Source organism: Diabrotica virgifera, chromosome 8 (genome assembly GCF_917563875.1).
Source record: "Diabrotica virgifera virgifera chromosome 8, PGI_DIABVI_V3a".
In the NCBI taxonomy this organism is placed as follows: domain Eukaryota; kingdom Metazoa; phylum Arthropoda; class Insecta; order Coleoptera; family Chrysomelidae; genus Diabrotica; species Diabrotica virgifera.
Window position 1 is genome coordinate 130,207,190 of NC_065450.1, and position 20,479 is coordinate 130,227,668.

Here is a 20,479-nt window from a genome sequence, read left to right on the forward strand (position 1 = left end):
ACTAACTACCCTGAGATACTCCAGCTTTAATTGAATATAAGTTAGTGCACTGATCTTTTCCAAGGAAACGGCGGTCGGAAAGGTAGGACTTGAGGATTAGAAAGTAGTTGAGAGGAAGGGCTTGTCGTATTTTGTACAGTAGGCCAGTGTGCCAGACTTTATTAAAATCCTGTGAGACATCCAAAAGGGCCACAGAACAGTATTTCTCCTCTTGTACGGCTTTATTTATGGAATTGCAGACTCGGTGAATTTGTTGTGGTAGTATGTTGTTGTCGAAATCCAAACTGGTGGTTGGGTATTAGCTTCTGTTCCACGAGGATTGGCTGTAATATGTCTAGTAGTAGTGTTTCAAAAACCTTTGACATCACTGAAAGTAGACTGATAGGTCTATAGGACTTAACTTCTACGGGCTTGCCTGGTTTGGGTATTAAGGTGATTTGTGCCACTTTCCACAAAAGGGGATAGTAACCAGTTCTAAAAATTGCGTTAAAAAGCTGTGTCAAATATTGCACTCCTTTCTTGGTAACAAAATCTGAAAGAAGACCAAAAACCCACGAAGCAGTAAAAATTCCCGCAGATATTTGAGTTATAAAAAATAGCGGCCACTAATTTTTAGATTTTTCTAAAGTACTTTTTTGACATTGTTTCCTGAAGTATCTAGGTAACTATTTAGCACTGTAGATAAACAAATGATTCCTATGAGGTTTTATAATAAAAAACAATCTTCAACAATAAGTAAACTGCTAATTTATTTAGAAAATGTAAACACAACGTCAATCAAATCGTAAAAAACTTTTTAAATACTTCATAAAGGACGTAATTCTCAAAAAAATCTTAACTTCAAACCACAACTAATCTACGACGTTTCATTTCTTTTACAATCTTCAGTTCAATTTCCTGACCAATATTGAATTCCTTCAGTAGTACATACATATTCTTTACCGAACTTTTTTAGGACCGAATATTAAGTCTGCATCTGGGGTACCTTTCAGGTGTTGATATTTTTTTCTTTCTCGATTTAAATTTTGGGTAATAGGCTTGTTTTGTTGTTGCATCATTTCTTGATAGTCTTCTTCTTCGAATCTCTCTGTTATGTTTAACGTAAGACGTTTAACTTTCTCCTTCTCTTCCCTCTGAGCCTGCTCTTGGTCTCTAAGATTTTGGGCTAATTCTGAATCAACATCAGCTTCAAACTGTTTATATTGTTGTTTGTTTCCTTTACGTACCATAAGTACGAACCCAATTTTTCCCTGGGTGCTTTCATCTGGAGTTTCCTACAAAGAAATATAATTTTATAATTAATTGATTTTCGAAAAAACAAACACTTTGGTAGGGGAGTCCAAGCGGGAATTTTTGCAGTTACTCGAGCGCGTCAGAAAATCACATGGCGAGCAACTTTCTACCCCTGTTGTAATTAGTAATAAGTTTTTTATTTTATTTCCGCGGCTATAATTCCGCTGTAGTTTTATTACAAATTTGTTACAGAATTACAGACGTAGTACTTAACGACGTTCTTTCTACACCTTCGGCAAAGAATTATAGCCCAGTAAATGAACGGGAAATACGGCGATACCGTGTAATTTTAAGGGGCAGCACCGAATTGCATGAAAATTAGGATTTAGGCTCTACTGACCCTCCACTTCAAAGTTGAATTTGTGTCGTTGGTTGCTTTTTATTTTTTAGGGGAGGAAACAACCCCTATTATAAAAAATCGTATAATTGTAAATTAAAGCGGGTAATTGATTCAAATCATATTTTAATAAAATGAATGAATGTCAATTAACATGAAATAACATAGTTTAAGATTTTATCACAGTTTAACCCTTAAATTTCACCCCCTAGAATAGTTACAATTCAAACAAACAATGTAATTGAATACCATGTCGTTACTGATTTGCATTCAAATTTGGATTTAGGTTATACTTACCTTTTATTTCAAAATTTGAATACTGCCGTTAGTTGATTTTAATTTTTTAGGGGTCAAAAATACCCCTATGATAAAAAAATTATATAATTGTAAATTCAAGCAATTTGGAATTATCTAATTATACGGTCACATTAAACTTAGATTCCTTTACTGATTAAATTTGTTGCCACATAATTTCTACCGTTATAAAAATGACTCCTTGCGAAGAAATTCGAATAGTTGCATTGTGTATACAGTGTGGGCCAAAGAAAACAGTCCACCTCGATATTTGGCAGTATTTATTAGATTTTAACGAAATGACGAAACAGGTTGATTTTTGATCTAATGGGGACACATTTTTACGGTACATACATCTGTCATTTGTCAACTCCCTCCCTTCCACTTCCCCCAACCCTTATCTTTAAATAGGGAATAGTACTCGTGTGATAGCGTATTTGAAAGGTTATTCAACTCTCCATTCAGTAATGGTAACATTAACATAATTACGGAGTTCATTTGCTTGAATTATACATTATAAATTCGATGACTAAAATGATACTGCCAATATTTATGAGTTGCGTTGCTTAGACAACTTTATTGGAAGATAGTCCTTTCCTCTGTAAATCAACTTTAACTTTTGTAGTATTTGATCAAAATTCTCGTGTTAGTGATCTCATAATAAGTCACGAGGGAAAAACCAGGAAAATAAACCTTATTATACTAACCCAGCATGGTAAGTATTTGGCCTTACATTTAGTTTACTCTCAAAATTCACTACAAACTCTGATTTTATATGTTATTTTAGAATATAAATATATCCTCGATATGTTACAACGAAATGACAAAAACCATAGATAAATATCTTTTAAACTATCTCATATAATAGTACAAAATCCTTTATTTTAAGAGAAAAGACATCAAGGAGAATCCAAAAATGCAAAAATATACAGAGCAACATTTAAAAAAACATAGGTTTGTGTCACCCTGTCAATACGAGTGGCCCTGTATATTTGAAAATATATTTAGGGTATGGTCCTATCTGTGCCCTAACTTTATCTAAATAACTTTTTTCGTATCTCTTCTACAAACGAGTAATTGGACTTCCTCGCACTAATGCCCCATCCTGTATGTGGTTGGTTTTTTACTCATAACTAGGTTACTTTTTAAGCTATAAAGTGCTAAAAAAAAACAATTTGTAGATTTTTCTAAGGGCAATAAGAGTACTTAAATATATTTTTTGAATCCCTTATTTTTTAAAAGAGTTTAAGTTAAAAGTGCTTGAACGAGTTACTAATCACCAGTGTATGCAAATTTTGAACAGCCATATCTTACCCAATTTTTATCTTACATAAAATTAAAAAAAAAAACGGAGTGTTTATGCGAGTAAAAACTATATTTTTTTACTGTTTGAGATTTTTCGTAACACTAATACTTTTGAAGTTATTTTGAAAAGAGTGTAATTTTTCCAAGATTAAAAAAAAAGAAACCGGTCAAACTTACAGATCATATTAGCAATACATATATAAAGTAAATGGTAAAGCAGTAACGATTAATTTCATTTGGCATGTTAAATAGGGGGAGATTTTCACGACTTATTATATATAAAAAAACGGGTCAACTTTATTTTGAGCGTAACTCGCATAATTTTGATGCTACAAACTTTTATGAAAAATAAAAATAAATATATTTTTAGACGCTTTAAAAGAGTATTTATGAGTTTTCTGCGAAAAGTGCTTCATTTTTTGGTTACTTCAGCTTGAAACCTTCGATTCGGAATTTTACGAGTAAGAACGTATTTTTCATGATATACAACTTTGCTTCTTCTGGGTTTATGTCCAAGTGAATACATCATTTTGTTCCTTTTTTTACAGGCTACATTTTTTCTAAGAATATTTTTTTCGAAAAGTACTTACTTTTTTAGTTATTTGCGAAACACTGCCAGAAAACGTGTTTTTTTTTGTTGAAAAATGCACATTTTCACTCGCAAATAACTCGAAAAGTATTAAAGCAGTTAAAAAACCTTATAGAACAAAAGTTGCTTAGAATTAGTCAATTTATCCATTTTCAGACTTATTTTAAACATATGTTTTTTCACCCCCGAGAAGGGGTAAATTTCACCCCCCAAGTAAAAGCAACCAACGGCACAATTTCAACTTTGAAATATAGGGTAAGTAGAACCTAAATCCAAATTTTCAAGCAAATCCGTCTTGCCCCTGAAAATTACACGCCAAACCGGTCATTTACTGGGCTATTAAGGATTTGCATGAAATTTTAGTATTAGTTTACTTCAAAAAACTAAGACTTGATTTTTTAAAAATTGTTTTACCGTGCCGTTTAATTACTATTAAGGTTCAAAGTTAAGTTTTAACATGGGCTCTTATGGGAATTCTTAAAAAGTTAATAACTTGACCCAAATTTACGATTTTTAATTATTTCTGCTTTAAAGGTTTTTTTGTAAGGAATACCATATTAAAAAATGAGGATTGTTTACCGTACCATTATTTAATAAAAGTGAAAATACTGTTTCGAAATCATGTTTCGCTCTTAAAAAGTTAATAACTTTTGACCCAAATTTACGATTTTTAATTATTTGTGCTTAAAGGTTTTTTTTTGTAAGGAATAACATATTAAAAAATGAGTATTGTTTACCGTACCATTATTAAATAAAAGTGAAAATACTGTTTCGAAAATACTGTTTCGCTTGCATATAAGTTTCCCCCCCTTTCCTCTGAGAGGCATACCCCACAACGAAGGTGTAGAACGTCGTTAAAAAATAGGTCAATTTTTATAGCCGTTGACAAGCGAGAGACAAGATAGTTCAGTACGCACATTCAACTCATACTCAAACCGACAACGCCAACGAGTTGTCTCTTAGATTTTGTCACTCCGCTGTAAAGTTATAGTTTATGTTAAGTGCTATATTTTCGTGTAGTTTTTAATAATAAAGTTTACCCTAGTACCAAAAACCAGTGTTTTAAGTATAGTAAGAAGTGTGGTCGCCCTCTCTGTGTTACCAAACTTCGCCAGCTCCGATGGGGAAAAGGCGTGCCTAGTAATATCGAAGGAAAGTTTACAAAAGCCGAACACCAGCTACATTTAAAGCACCCTATCACCCCAACCCCTGCCATATATTGGCTCTTCATACAGGGGAGAGAAAAAAATTATATCCTCAGAAAAATTAGAAATCGTAAGGTAAGTTCAGTACATGCAGAACAGTGTATGTATATTTAAAAAATCTGACGATTTGAGTAATGGGCGAGTAACAAAGTTTCACAAAAAAGCGAATATTTCGCGAAATGAACATCAGATCGAAAAACTAAAAAATACGTGTTCAATATTTTTCAAAAATCTATCGAATTATACCAAACGCGACCCCTTACGGAGAGAGGGGGGGGGGTAAATTTAAAATAGAAAATGAACACCAGATCGAAAAACTGAAAAATACATGTATTCAATATTTTTGAAAAATCTATCGAATGACACCAAATATGACTCCCTACTGAGGTGGTGTGGGGTTTACTTTAAAATCTTAAATAGGAACCTCTTTTTTTTATTGCAGATTTGGATTCCTTACGTAAAAATAAGTAACTTTTATTCGAGACATTTTATCGAATTATTATTGGATATATATTGGATAATCGGAAAAAACGATTGTTGGAAATGAAAAATTAAATTAAGAAGTGGAAAGCCCCACTAAAACTAAACTTAACTTTTTTAGGAGATATCTTCACATCAAACAAAACTTAACTTTTTTAGGAGATAATCTTCACATCCCAATAGGTCCCCATAAGGCTCGGGTAACTGCAAATTTAGCATACTTGCCTCCCTTACTACTTAGGATTTTGTTGACGTGTTAACTTTCACATTTAAAATCGTCTTAGAAATAAAAGTTTTCGAATATTAAAATTTTGCCAGAAACCGAAAAATCAAAACGTCAATAAAATATTTTCAATCGTATTATTAAGGGGAACGGAGCAAAATGCAAAATTTTGACGCATGTCAAAATTTTCAATGTGTTTTAAATGTATTCATTTTTTTCGAATCCTGAGAAAACTAATGTCTTTTTGAGAAATTTAAACGCAGAATGAAAGACTACTTTATTACCGAGGGCCGAAAGTCCCTTAGAATAAATAAAAAGTTTCTTTTGAATGAAATATTTTCACCCCTGTAACTTATTAAAATAAACATTATAGACATTTTCAGGGACTTTCAGCCCTCGATAATAATGCAATCTTTCATTCTGTGTTTAAATTTTTCAAAAATATTTATTAGTTTTCTCAGGATTAAAAAAAATGACTATGTACATTTAAAATACATTTCATTTTGCTCCGTTTCCCTTAAGATAACCACAAAAAGATTCTAGGTCTACAAAGGTTTCTCTCGAGTCTTGTTTTGCCAACAGATCTGCTCTTCATTCCCATGCACCCCTTTATGATCCGGCACCCTTTATTGTCTTTTGCCAGGTTTTTGAGGAGATCTAAAGTTCCTCACCAGTTTTGATTTCGTGAGTGGGTTCTTTACTGCCAGAATAGCCGCTTGGCTATTTCTGTAAATGTTGATTCTTTTAGCATTAGGGTCTCCATCTATGATTTCATCAATGTAAGCCACCAAAGGAAAAAATTCAGCTTGGACACAGTTGTATCTTGACCTAGGCTGTAAGATTTACTATAATTGCAAGTTTGTCCAAATATTTCTAAACCATAGGCAGTTTTAGATCCATCGGTGGACCATATTCAAGTCCCCATTAATATTTGTGACTTTTTATTCTCTAGATCAGAAAGATGGATCTATCATAAAGATGGATTTCTCAAGTATAGTCCCAGTAGTGTTTGTGTGGCTATTCAATACATAATTCGGCCTCTAAGTATTGTTTGATTTGAGTCTCAGGATGGTCACAAAGCCTATCGCTGAAATATTAAATTCCAGCGGAGGGAGACCTATGATAGCCCCTAACAAAGCCGTTCCTGTACTATTCAAGGCTCCTGTTATACTTAGAAGCGATTGTCTTTTCAGGGTGGTGAGAGTGGTCACACAAGATTGCAAAGTCGTCTTTCTCCACCAGAGTACTGAACCATAAGTAACTGTCGGTCGTGTACATATAACAAGAGATTACCTTTGGTTTCAACCCCCCAGGTTTTACCTATAACTCGTCTGCAGTTCCAGAAGAGTTGCTTAGCCCTGTTTCAGTGAGTATCAAAGCCTATTAATTTAAACTCTGCCTATCATCTTCAATATTATGAATTGAACTGACATATACATAATATATAATTATTAGTACCTGTAACTGTTCGTAAGTTCGTTTAACGTTAGACTTAAGAACAACTGGAACAGAAATGTCAATATTTCCGGCTTTCACAGGCTCCTTCATGCGCTCCTGGATATTTTCCGAAACCATTTTATCAAGAGCGTTTAGAAATTCATCATCTTCAGCACAGTCAACCTTTTTGGGGCCTTTAGGTATCGCCAAAGATTCTGAAACTGGATCTTGTTCAGCTTCACTGGTCATATTTTCACCTAAAATGTTAAATATTATTTTACTACAACATTGTTGTCCGAGATATTCACTAAAATTATGGTTACTGGTGTAGCAAGAAGGTAGGACCTCTACGAACCAGAAATTAATATCAATGAATTCTGATAACAATAGCAATTAACTGCATTGCAAATATTGCAATACAGTAATGAGTAAGAGTTTTATTAGTTGGCACAGAAAAGGTGTATTTCATCATCTAAATTGAAGGGAAGTGACAGCCTCAACATGTAAGCTAGTGAGGATAGTCTGGTCCATTAGTAATAAACCTACATTTGGAATAAACAAATAAAATAACTTTTAAACTAATTTAACGATCGGTTTGAAATTTTGACCATATTTTAAACACCATCAAACCCAACAATTTATGTAATATGAAGGTTCTTAGTTCATTTTTATAAAAGTTATTGACATTTATAAAAAACCGAAATCTCGTGAGTTGTTTTACAATTTTCTAAGCAACAGATAAGTATATGTAGAAACATTTATAAACACCATTTTAAAGGTTTTTATATGACCTACAAGTTTCTTATTCTCAAATTTGTTTCAAATACTTCACTTTTTGCTGATAGATGAAAAGAGAGAAAAACAGTTTGACCTTAATTTTTTAATAACTAATATAGACACATAACCTATATCTATCGAACATAGGCAAATAAAAACATGAAGATAACATGCCAGCTAATGGCATGGCCGTCCATTAATCACGTGATGTTTTTTTTTTGCATTTTTTAATCCCCTCCCCCTTGGTGATACATGGTGAGGTTTAAGAATGCCTCTCCCTATAACACGTAAATTTTTTAGTATCTACAAAAAATCTTATTCTTTTAATGGTATTTATAAAATACCGGTAAAAGTATCATCTACTTTTATTATAGAAAATTTAAAGACTACTATAATAAAGTTTAGTAGAGGTAGACAGAAAGGCATGTTTGACGAAAAAATAAATACACGCAACGCCCGCCTTTCAGTTAATATCACGGGTTTGCCGAAAAAATGAATACACGTGATATATTACTACACCCCCCCTCACACACCATGTGATATTTCGTGATTTTGTTATGGACCTCTTCCCCCCTTTCGAACCTCACGTGATTAATTGACAATCCCCTAGTACCAGTAAACGAAGACAGAATCTAGAAATGAAGATACGTATAAAACATGTGCACTCTTCGTTCTACATACATAATGTTCCAATAATATGTACTTAAAAATATATCTACCACTCATTACTATGACCTAATTGTAAAAATAAAAAATTACCTTCATCGTCCGATCCTTGAGTGTTATCAACTGTTTCATCTTCCGTGGCAGTGTCGTCAGTCACAGGACCCGTTACGCCTTCGGACGTCTCATCCTCTGCTACTTCTTCGTTATCAGTTTCTGTTATTGTGTCCAATCCATCTTCTTCTACATTTCCATGATCAATCTCCAGTAATTTTTCTATACCTAACGCCACTTTGATATTGTTTAATTCTTCGATGGCCTCGTCGTAACTTTGACAGAGTTTCAGTTTTGGCCTCAATGTAGTTAGGGTATCTTTAAAGATATGTTCGAGTATTGGAGGGAATCCCTCTTGCCACATTTTCTTTTTAAACCAGTAATAGGCTTGTAAAAATGCTAAATAGTAGTCAAGCTTCCGTTTACTGCTACCACTACTAAAATATGTTCCTGAAAAAATATACATAACAAAGTAAATTTGCTTTTTTTTATTAACTCCCAGTATATTTACAATATGTCGCATATAATATTTGCTTTTAATGATAATATTTTCGCTTATCATATGTGCCATCAATATTAAACATTTTTAAACAATTTAAATACACTCTCCGGCACAAAATTCCGCCACCCAAAATTTTTGATTAAGTTTGACAATTTATAAATTTATTATTTATGCTCCGATTTTCAAGACTCTTGCAAGATTTTGTTTTGTTAATTTTAGTGCGTTTGCTATTTTTAATTAAGTAAACCTTCAAAGCAGTGTTTTTATTTACAGCTCTTACAAGAAAAGAGATGCATATTCGGATAATTCAAAAATCAAAACCTAACGATACCTCCAGTATAATACAAAAGAAGTATGAAACAAAATCAGCTCTCCAATTTTTCTACAATTTTTTTTAAATTAGGAGAAAAAACAACACTTGCATTCATCCCCGTATAATGGCATCTAAGTAAAATTTTTTTACTTACTGGAATAATAACAAACAACATCAATACATGTACCTACAAACTGATGTAAGAATCTTGAAAATCGGAGTACAAATAATAAAGTTATAGATTGTCAAACTTAATCAAAAATTTTGGGTGGCGGAATTTTGTACCGGTGAGAGTAATATTAAAATATGTGTGGTTTAACTTTTTTTTAAAGTTTTTAAGCTTATATTTGTCAAATTGGCAATTTGACATTAATATATTATATTATTTATTTTATCCACAGAGAACGACAGTTCTCACCAGTGGCGCACAACACCCCTACAAGCGACACTATATATACACGAAATTTTCGATTTTCTAAACCTGACTGAATTGAAAATTGGGCTAAATCCCATCTTAAAGTTTAGGAAAAGACTCGTCCATCCATATGTTACCTCTCCATTTTGGTCCAAGGGTGTGGATTTTACGGCCCTTCCCATTTAAAGCCTGTTTTTCGTTCTCGTCCCCAAAACTCCCAAAAATTTCAAAAATTTAAGCCCGACCTTTACGGCTTCTGATAGCACAGATCATTACCTTTCCAACGCATGTTTAATTTTGAAAATCGGTTATACCATTCAAAAGTTATCGAGCTCAGAAATATGACTCAATTTTTATTTAAAAAATGGAAAATGTTTGTGGGTATGTATGTATGTATGTATGTATGTGTGTGTGTGGAAAAGTTACACCGATCTGAATTTTTTTTTCTGTGTTTCAAGAAGGTGTGAGGGCCGATTCAGAACCGGTCTAATTTTTGACTTCTAACTACCCGTAAGCCAGCTAGAGGACTAGGTAGATACAAAATAGCATATTTTTTGGGCGTATATATCTTAAGTTCAAGGAAAGACAGGAAAACCGCAAATACACCAAATCAATAGGGTTGAGTTAAGCTTTCAAGTGGCGCCTAAGCGATCAAGCTGAGACATACACACTGCTCGCCATAGCCAAAAAACTGAAAAATTAAGCTTTGAAAATTTTGGTTTTTCGACAATTACTCAAAATTTCAACCTACGAATTGCGCCAATAACTGAGAGTTTGTAGAAGGACTTAGGACGCGTGTAACGGTGTATACCTCATATCTGGGAAAATTCGAATTTTTAAGTTATAGGCTTCATAAGTATAATCAAATCTATTTCTTATGGGAAAAACGCTCAATTTTTCAAGCTCAATAATTCCTGTAATACGTTCAGTTATCATACTCGATTTTGGATGCTGGTCAGATACTACTTGTCAATACGTTTCAAATTCATGTTTAGTGATCAGCATCAGGTAAACCGTTCAGAAGTTATAGAGCTCCAAAAGTATAATTAGTCCAGGAACTGAAATTTTTCACTTCGCAATTTTTACAGAATGGATAGATTTGCTTGAAAATTTGACAATAAGTAGTGGATAGTCCAAAGATCAAAATCTATATGATGCCGAAAGACGCTTTTACCATGGGGTGGTTGCCACCTCATCTCGAGGGTGGAAATTTTTTATTATATTTTGACCGCAAATGCTGGTAAAAATATTAATTATAAGAAAAAAATGTTCATTATACATTTTTTTGATAAAATTAATAGTTTTCGATTTATTGGTTATCGAAGCTGTTAGTTTTATATCGAAAAAATTACCAGAGAACGGCAGTTCTCGCCAGTGGCGCAGAAATACACCCATTACACGCGACACTATTATATACACGAAATTTTTAATTTTCTAAATCTGACTGAATTGAAAATTGTGCCAACTCCCATCTTCAAGTTCAGAAAAAGACTCACCCATTCATATGTCAACCATCCATTTTGGTCCAAGGGTGTCGATTTTACGGCCCTTCCTATTTAGGTCTGTTTTTCGTTCTGGCCCCCAAAACTCCCAAAAACTTCAAAAATTTAATTCCGACCTATGCGGCTTCTAACAGTACTGATCATTATCTTTCCAACGCATGTCTAATTTTGAAAATCGGTTATACCATTCAAAAGTTATAGAGCTTAGAAATGTGACTTAATTTTTATTTAAAAAAGGGAAAATGTTTGTGGATATACAGGGTGTAACAAAAATACAGGTCATAAATTTAATGGCATATTCTGGGACCAAAAATAGTTCGACTGAACCTAACTTACCTTAGTACAAATATGCACGGAAAAAAAGTTACAGCCCTTTGAAGTTACAAAATGAAAATCGATTTTTTCCAATATATCGAAAACTATTAGAGATTTTTTATTGAAAATGGACATGTGGTATTCTTATGGCAGTAGTATTTTAAGAGAAAATGATAATCAAATTTGGACACCCCATAAAAATTTTATGGGGGTTTGGTTCCTTTAAACCCCCCCAAACTTTTGTGTACGTTGCAATTTAATTATTATTGTAGCGCCATTAGTTAAACAGAAGTTTTTAAAAACTTTTTTGTCTCTTAGTACTTTTTCCAAAAGTCAGTTTTTATCGAGATATTTGAATATTTGTCAAATCCACCACATATTTGTATATGGTAAAGTACGATTATGGAGACTTGGTAATAATATGAAAATTTATTTATGAGTTACATTTTTAAGTATATTTTTAACCATATTAAAAAAGAAGCCACATCTCGATAAAAGATGCTTTATCAAAAAAATACAAAGAGGCAAAAAAGTTTTAAAAACACTGTGTTTAACTAATGGTACCGCAGTAATAGTTTAATTGGAACGTACACAAACATTTGGGGGGTTTAAAGGAACAAAACCCTCATAAAATTTTTACGTAAACATATTAAAAAAGAAGCCGCAACTCGATACTGCCTTATCGAAAAAATACCAAGAGGCAAAAAAGATTTAAAAATATTGAATTTAACTAATGGCACCACAATAATAATTTATTTGGAACGGACACAAAAGTTTGGGGAGGTTTAAGGGAACAAAACCCCCATAAAATTTTTATGGGGTGCACAAATTTCACTTTAATTTTTCTTTAACATGTTCCTTCCATAAGAATGCCACATGTCCATTTTCAACAAAAAATCTCGATATGGTTTTCGATATATTCAAAAAAATCGATTTTCATTTTGTAACTTCAAAGGGCTGTAACTTCTTTTGTGTGCATATTTGTACTAAGGTAAGTTAGGTTCATTCGAACTATTTGTGGTCCCAGAATATGTGGTTTAATTTATGACCTGTATTTTTGTTACACCCTGTATATGTATGTGTGTTTGAAAGTTAAACCGATTTGATATTTTTCCTCTGTGTTTGAAGAGGGGGTCAGGGCCGATTTAGAACCGGTGTAGTTTGTGACTTTTGACCACCCATAAGCCAGCTATAGGACTTGGTAGGTACAAAACGGCATATGTTCTGGGGGTATATATATTCGGATCAAGAAGAGCCAGGAGAACCGCAAATACATCAAATTAATAGTGTTGACTTAAGCTTTCAAACGGTGTCTAAGCCGTCAGAATCAGACATACACACGGCTCAGTATAGCCGAAAAACTAAAAAACTAAACTTTGAAAATTTTGGTTTTTCGACAATTACTCAACATTTCAACCTACAAATTGCGCCAATAACTTAGCGTTTATAGAAGTACTCCAGACGAATTTAACGGTGTATACCTCATATCCCGGAAAATTTGAATTTTTTAGGTTATAGGCTTCATAAGTATGATAAAATCTATTTCCTGTGGGAAAAACGATTTCTCAAGCTCAATAATTCCTGTAATAGCTTCAATTTTCATACTTGACCTTAGATCCATCAGATACTACTGGTCAATACGTTTCAAACTCATGTTTAATGATCAAAATCGGTTAAGCCGTTTAGAAGTTTTTAAGCTACAAAAGTATAATCCAATTAACGATTATTCCCGAAATGGTTTATGTAGTTGTAGTGGTTACGACGCTAAATTTGATCTGGCAACGGACAATCCGACTTCATTTACCGGCCATCTCAATTTTTTTTTCAATCTATTTCGAATAAAAAAAAATCTAGTGTACATTCGATGGACACTAGATCATTTGGGAGATAATGCAACAAAGGTGACCATTTATAAAGCTTGACGTGTAATAGAGGAACATTGCATTCAACTTCGTACATTTAATTTATAAATAACTTTGAAAAACTCCCGATACAAGAATAAAAAACCGCTAAACGCCGTAAAAATGAGTGGCGCATAAAATATTCCAGCTACAAAAGATCTGATATGAATATTACGTGGCGCGAAAATGGATTTTCATTTGATGCAAAACAAAATTCTAGTTTTATTTTAAAAGATTTTTCCATAATATTTGCTAAATTTGAAGTAAACGCGCCACAAAAGAGTTTCAAATTTCAAACTGTATCAAAGTTACTCTTTTGTGGCGCGTTTACTTCAAATTTTGCAAATATTATGGAAAAATCTTTTAAAATAAAACTAGAATTTTGTTTTGCATCAAATGAAAATCCATTTTCGCGCCACGTAATATTCATATCAGATCTTTTGTAGCTGGAATATTTTATGCGCCACTCATTTTTACGGCGTTTAGCGGTTTTTTATTCTTGTATGTGTATACAGAAACTCCACCGACAAACGAAGACAGGAGATTCCTCAGATAATTTTAAGACAATTTAACCCAATTCACCTAGTCCAGAAATGCTCCCTAAGGGAGCTAGAGCTCTTTGAAGATGGCGTCTTGTAATTAGTTTTTCTTAAATACCCCCAGAACGCTTCCAGTTAGAAAAACGAAAATTGGTACACATATTTATCTTAAAGAGATAAATCCATTCCATCGATTGTGAATTTTTAGTACCAGTCATAGGCGTCCGTTTTGGGTGGGGCAACAGTTAATTTATCGCATATCTTTTTTGTCTTTAGCTTTTAAGCATTTTTGATACTGGATTATTAAATTGTGAGGTATTCTAGTACTAAAAGGTACTCTTGCTTTAAGTCGGTAGGACACACCGTTTTCTAGAAAAATCGATTTGAAAATTTTTCGTTTCCTAAATTTGAAAAATTGAAAAATAAAAAAAAAAAACGGTGTATTTTACCGACCTAAACCAAGAGTAAATTTAGTACTAGAGTACCTCATAATTTAATATTCTAGTGTCAAAAATTCTTAAGAATTAAAGACAAAAAAGTTATGCGACAAAATAACCGCTGACTTACAAAAAAGGGACGCATATGACCGGTACTAGAAATTCGCAATTAATGAAATCAATTCATCTCTGGAATATAAATAAACGTACCAGTTTTCGTTTTTCTAAATAGTTTTTTTTTTGAATTTTTTTTTGATATTCAATAAACGAAAAATTTTCAAATCGATTTTTCTAGAAAACGGTGTATCCTATCGACTTAAAGTAAAAGTACCTTTTAGTACTATAATACCTTACATTTTAATAATCCAGACTCAAAAATGCTTAAAAATGAAACACAAAAAGTTTAACTGTTGTCCAACCCAAAACGGACGCCTATTACGGTACTAGAAATTTGCAATGGATGGAATCGATTTATTTCTGGAAGATAAATATGTGTACAAATTTTTGTTTTTCTAAATAGAAGCGTTCTGGAGGTATTTAAGAAAAACTAATTATAAGACTCCATCTTCAAATAGCTTTAGCTCCTTTAGGAAGCATTTTCGGACAAGATGAATTGGGTTAAATTGTCTTAAAATTATCTGAGGAATCTCCTGTCTTCGTTTGTCGGTAGAGTTTCTGTACACCCTGTATAGGCCTGTATCCCGCGTACCAAAAAAAGTTTATTAATAGCAATCTAAAAATTTGTTAACAGCTTAACGGTGTCTAATCGGACAAACTTTGATGCACGGGAACACTGGAACAGGGGTAGTTTTAATTGTGGAACAGGTTACAGGTTTCGAACGTCAGACTACGAAAACGTCCCATGTATTTTGTCAGACCGAATTTCCAATTGATTTGTTACCCTTTCATTAAACTCTCATGCAAAAATCAGACTGCTATTTACCACCAATATAATTCCTGTCATTTAACATGTTCTACGTGTCGGACTTATTAAAATGCCCAACATATTTGTCGGACAAACATTTTTTCACATATTATATAAAGTTTGCTATTGAATAAACTTAAAAAGTGTTCCCCTGTTCCAGTGCTCCCACACATCAAAGTTTGTAATACTAGACACCTTTAAGATATTAACAAATTTTCAGCTTGCTATTAATCAACTTTTTTTTGGTACGCGGTATCCAGGCCTAATACATATATCAGGATGTTTCACAACATATTTACACAATCTATACAACTATCGATACAAAAGTCAGACATACGTGTCCGATTCTTTCAAAAAGAAAAAAGTTCAAGAAGTAGCCCTCATCCTGCTCAACGAAGAAAAATGTGTAGCAAATACATCAGCAGAGTGCAGCAGGCATTGGTTACGAATACCAAAAGCAGAAGTCAATAATAAGAACATACCAAAAATTAACAACGGAATTTAATCTTTAATTTTAAATTTGATTTTTCAACAATCACATCTACGATACAGATCACACAAACAAATTAACAAACACAAAACTGTCAGCATTTGATACCTCTAGCTAGGGCTAGGGAAATAACATCCTTTCAAACAATGCCACACTTTGCTGGAGTCTATAAGATCGAGACCATAATTTCATTTGTTTGAATTGTACAAGTACACTTAACCTAAAAATCAGGTTATGAAATTTTCCCAGAATTTTCACACTAATTTTTTGTTATGTTGAGAACGATCTCCGGAGTGGAAATCGAATCGTCCAAACAGTAGTTAATTAAGAAATGTAATTTTCATTACACCCACAATTGTGGCTCAATCCATATAAACATAATACTAAATTAAACATGCCACAAGAACCAGTTCTAGAACTTTGCTAACATTCAGCCCTGTGATGTAACAAACGAGTTATAAATAACGTGTACACGTTATGTTACCATAACGTTTGATTATAACAGCCTGTATAACGTGTTGCCAAAAATTAGATGTGATGTATCATGTTTTTAACGTGCACGTTATTCAGCATGTTATTTTCAAAACGTTAAAGTATCGTCTTGCGCGACAAGAATAACAGTATACAGAAATTGAATAAGTTAGAGGAAGACAGACATACATAAACATGCAGCGTGCAGCATACGCATCTTGTTCATCGGACCCGCACATCTGGCACTGTGAACAATATCCCTTCGTTGGCTCAGTGTAGATGGTCTTTAAGTTGTGATGGAAACACCAAATAATAGTAGCAGAGTTTATTGATGAGACTTACACTATGGATGTTGACCCGGGGTAGTTTGAGTAGAGACTTAAATGATGAGCGTTGAAGACAATCACTCGCGTTAATGAATTAATAATAATTGAATTTCTAGACAAGAGATCTTAGTTTTATATAAGTTTAAATTGGGTCAATGTAAACACGGGCCCCGCGTGATTTTGTGTATCTAATTAAGGTAAATTGTTTATCTTATGTCAGCAACTTTTGGCTGATGTCCAAATTATATTATTGATAATTGACCAAATGTGTATGTAATTTAATTAATTACGTGTGTGTGTTTAATAAAAAATAAATGCATTCGATCTACTGGGTGATAAAATGATACTGTCCAATTTCGGATATGAATACTGAATATTTGATATTGGACACACTGGCATCAAAACCAAGATGTTATTTTAAATTCCCGGTCCTCGGTCCGTGAGGTATTCTTCCTATTGTGCATTTTATTTAATTTTTGCTTGTCGTGTTGTTATGTTATAAAATGGCTCAACAAGGATTGAAATAAACTACAAAACGAACATTCAAATGGATTTACCCAATCGGGCCAAACTGGTCTCTATAGTCTGTATGTTTTCTTCATTAATATGAATAAAATGTTTTTGTTGACAAATAACATAACCTCAAAAAATAATACACTATTTCTAACAAATAACTTTAACAAACCTTCTAATAGCATCATCTAATTATTTTAATAACCCGACGTTTACAATCTGACAAAATTCTGGACTAAATTGTCCATTTTTTATATTTAATTATTCTTTATACTACACGTTATTTTATAACAAGAGGTTAAATACAGTCGGAAAAATGAAAGAATACCCATGAACGATTATATCAAGCACATATTTTAGATTTCCTGCCTTTTTCTATAAATAACAAACGAGAGAGATAGATTATTAAGTGTTGTCTACAAAGCAAAACGTTATCCAAGCCATAATCAGTTACATATTTATAATTGACAGAGTGAGACGGCGATACAATTGTTCAACGTAGTTATATTAATTTAGTAGAAAATTTAAACCCACACTTGACTATTTCTGTACTTCTAATGTCATTCTTAGAAAAACATTCAACATGAGTAGAGATAGTGATTGTATAAACTACTATTCGAGTAATCGTGTTGGTCAACTATAATCTGACTGATTCGATTTCTGTCACTTTGACAGTGAAACTGGGTTAGGTTCGGTAGAGTTTATAAATTTTAATAATCAGTCGTATTTACTTGAATAAATTCAGTTCTTTTAAGAGCTATTTTGATATTATATTGCATTTTTTGTTTGGTATTTATTTAATTAAAATACGTCAATAAAATTTGTAAGTAATCATCTGTCAATATGGTTAACTTCTGTCTATGAGTTCGCCAAACGTGTACATATTACTCTGACTTTCCAATCATAGTGTATGAAATTACAGATTAGTATATTTTTACGAATGTACATTTATTTGCAGATAATGTCTGGAAAATGATCTGGATACCTAATGATCTGAATTCATTAAGTTTACTTTCATTTTAATCACTTAATGCAGCTGACATAAACGACATTTTTTAAATTCCTGTTACTATTTACGTCCACTGGCAACTTTAACATGGAGAAATAAATAATAATACTATATTTGCTTACTAATTATTTTTGTATTATTAATCTATATCAAATAATTAATTACGGTAGTAATAGTAACATTTATCACCAATAAATAATATATAGTATCAGAAAAAGCATAACATCACAAAAGTTTTTTGACACATTCTTATGTAGAGAAAAATCGTACAGTGGAGTAGTTGTTACATCCGTTTATTTTCAGTATTAACTTAGTTTAGACTTTGTTTTGACTAGAAATTTTTGCTTTGATTCGTATGCATATCATCGATGACGCATGGGTATTCTTTCATTTTTCCGACTGTAGGTCCCATTAAAATGAACCTGTTATGTTACCAGATAACGTTTTTGAGAAACGTTATTTGTCATACATCACATCAATTTGTAGAATTTAACGTAAAAGTAGGATAACGTGCACGTTATTTATAACGTGTTTGATACATCACATGGGTGATTTTGAGCTATTATGATTTAAATATACCTACCGCAGGTTTCTAAAAGTACGGAGGCCAGCCGAATTCTAAATAAATTATGGGGCGGATCAAGCGGCGAAGGCTCAGTAGGGTCCATTGAAACTCCAAATGATATTATTGAATATAGGACCTAAAAAATAAAGAATATATATAGAACATGTTATTACTTCTTTACACAATTTGACTCAACAATTATAATCCACAAATATGATTTAGGAGCGTAGGCGTAAAATTTCGAGTCAATGCTTTTTACATACATTCTTTTTTTCGAATCCTGAGAAAACTAATAAGTATTTTTGAAAAATTTAAACGCAGAATGAAATACATATTACATTATTAAATAATGACCACAAAAAACATTGTATCGAAATTTTGCGCCTACGCTTTTAACACTTTTATTTAATATTTATAATATCGAAACAGAAATATGAAGTTGGGAGAAGAAATTCGAAACGGTTTGCAGAAAACAGAAACGAGATCATACGAATAAAAAAAATACAAGACATTGAAAAACACTATATAAACAAGAATATGAGAAACGTTTACCAAGAGGCAAAATGATGTAAATAAAATTACACTTTTGTAAAAAAGACCTTTTTATAATACCACGTTTTTATTATTTAAAGGACAATATAAAAAAAGTAATATAAAAACAATTATTTTTTAAACCAAGATTTTAATTTTAAAAACAAAAGGGATTTCCGATACCGGGAACCGAACCTGAGCCTCCTGGGTGAAAGCCAGGTATCCTAGCTACTAGACCGTATTGGATGTTAGGTATGGGGATAAATACTTGGCATATAAGTTCTAGTGCAACAGTATTAAAATAACTATTATTTTTTGGAATAATAAAACTTAATGCATCCATGTAAAAGCTGTTGAAAATTGCATCGCCATCGAGTTCTGAGCCATTCTGACAATTTCAGATCTTTAGCTAGTCGGGATATATGTTTAAAATCGATTACAAGATTTTTCCCGGACAAAGAACAAGTGAAGTATATAAAAACGCTTTAAATAGTACGACCCATCGAAAAAAAAATCATAATCAAAGTAGGCCTTGCAATGGTTCTGGTCTTATAAAAAATTTTGTTCTGGAGTATATGGATCTAATGCAAAATGAACTAAAATAACAAACTAACTACCTACTACAAAATTGAGAATTTCTGTGATATCATTGGTGTTTACACTGGGGGGTTATGTCCTAAAAGACTGACATACTATATTCAGTTACTGTTACTTCATACTATATACAGTGATGAGCGCGCTAATACCTGGCAAAATAACGTAAAAGGCGGAATACATATTAAGTGAGATAAATAGAGATGAAACTAGTAGAGATGCTAAATTTAGCGATATAAACCTATAAATTTACATTATATTGACTGTTACCATCCCAGTCTCAGCAAGAGTTATGCTCATACAACTGAAAGCAAGACCAATCGACATCAATATAATTCAAGTGTATGCACCTACAACAGAAGGAACAGAAGAAGAGGTAGAAGAACTATACCGTAGCATTGATGAAGTCGTGAAAAGGTTGAAAAAGCAAGACCTAACAATTGTCATGGGTGACTTTAATGCCAAAGTTGGGGC

The 20,479-nt window shown here is 32.6% G+C and overlaps 1 protein-coding gene across 1 annotated transcript in view; it reads right to left on the reverse strand.

Moving 5' to 3' along the window:
• Positions 1–724: 724 nt before the first annotated feature.
• The window catches only part of LOC126890588 (regulator of nonsense transcripts 2), an 88,874-nt gene continuing 69,119 nt past the window's right edge, over positions 725–20,479 (reverse strand). The window contains exons 7-10 of the mRNA XM_050659654.1: positions 18,899–19,016; positions 8,700–9,107; positions 7,185–7,420; positions 725–1,274 (exon numbers count right to left, since the gene is read on the reverse strand). Coding sequence (XP_050515611.1) covers positions 939–1,274; positions 7,185–7,420; positions 8,700–9,107; positions 18,899–19,016 — 1,098 coding nt within the window. The 3' untranslated portion in view covers positions 725–938. The remainder of the gene's footprint in view (positions 1,275–7,184; positions 7,421–8,699; positions 9,108–18,898; positions 19,017–20,479) is intronic.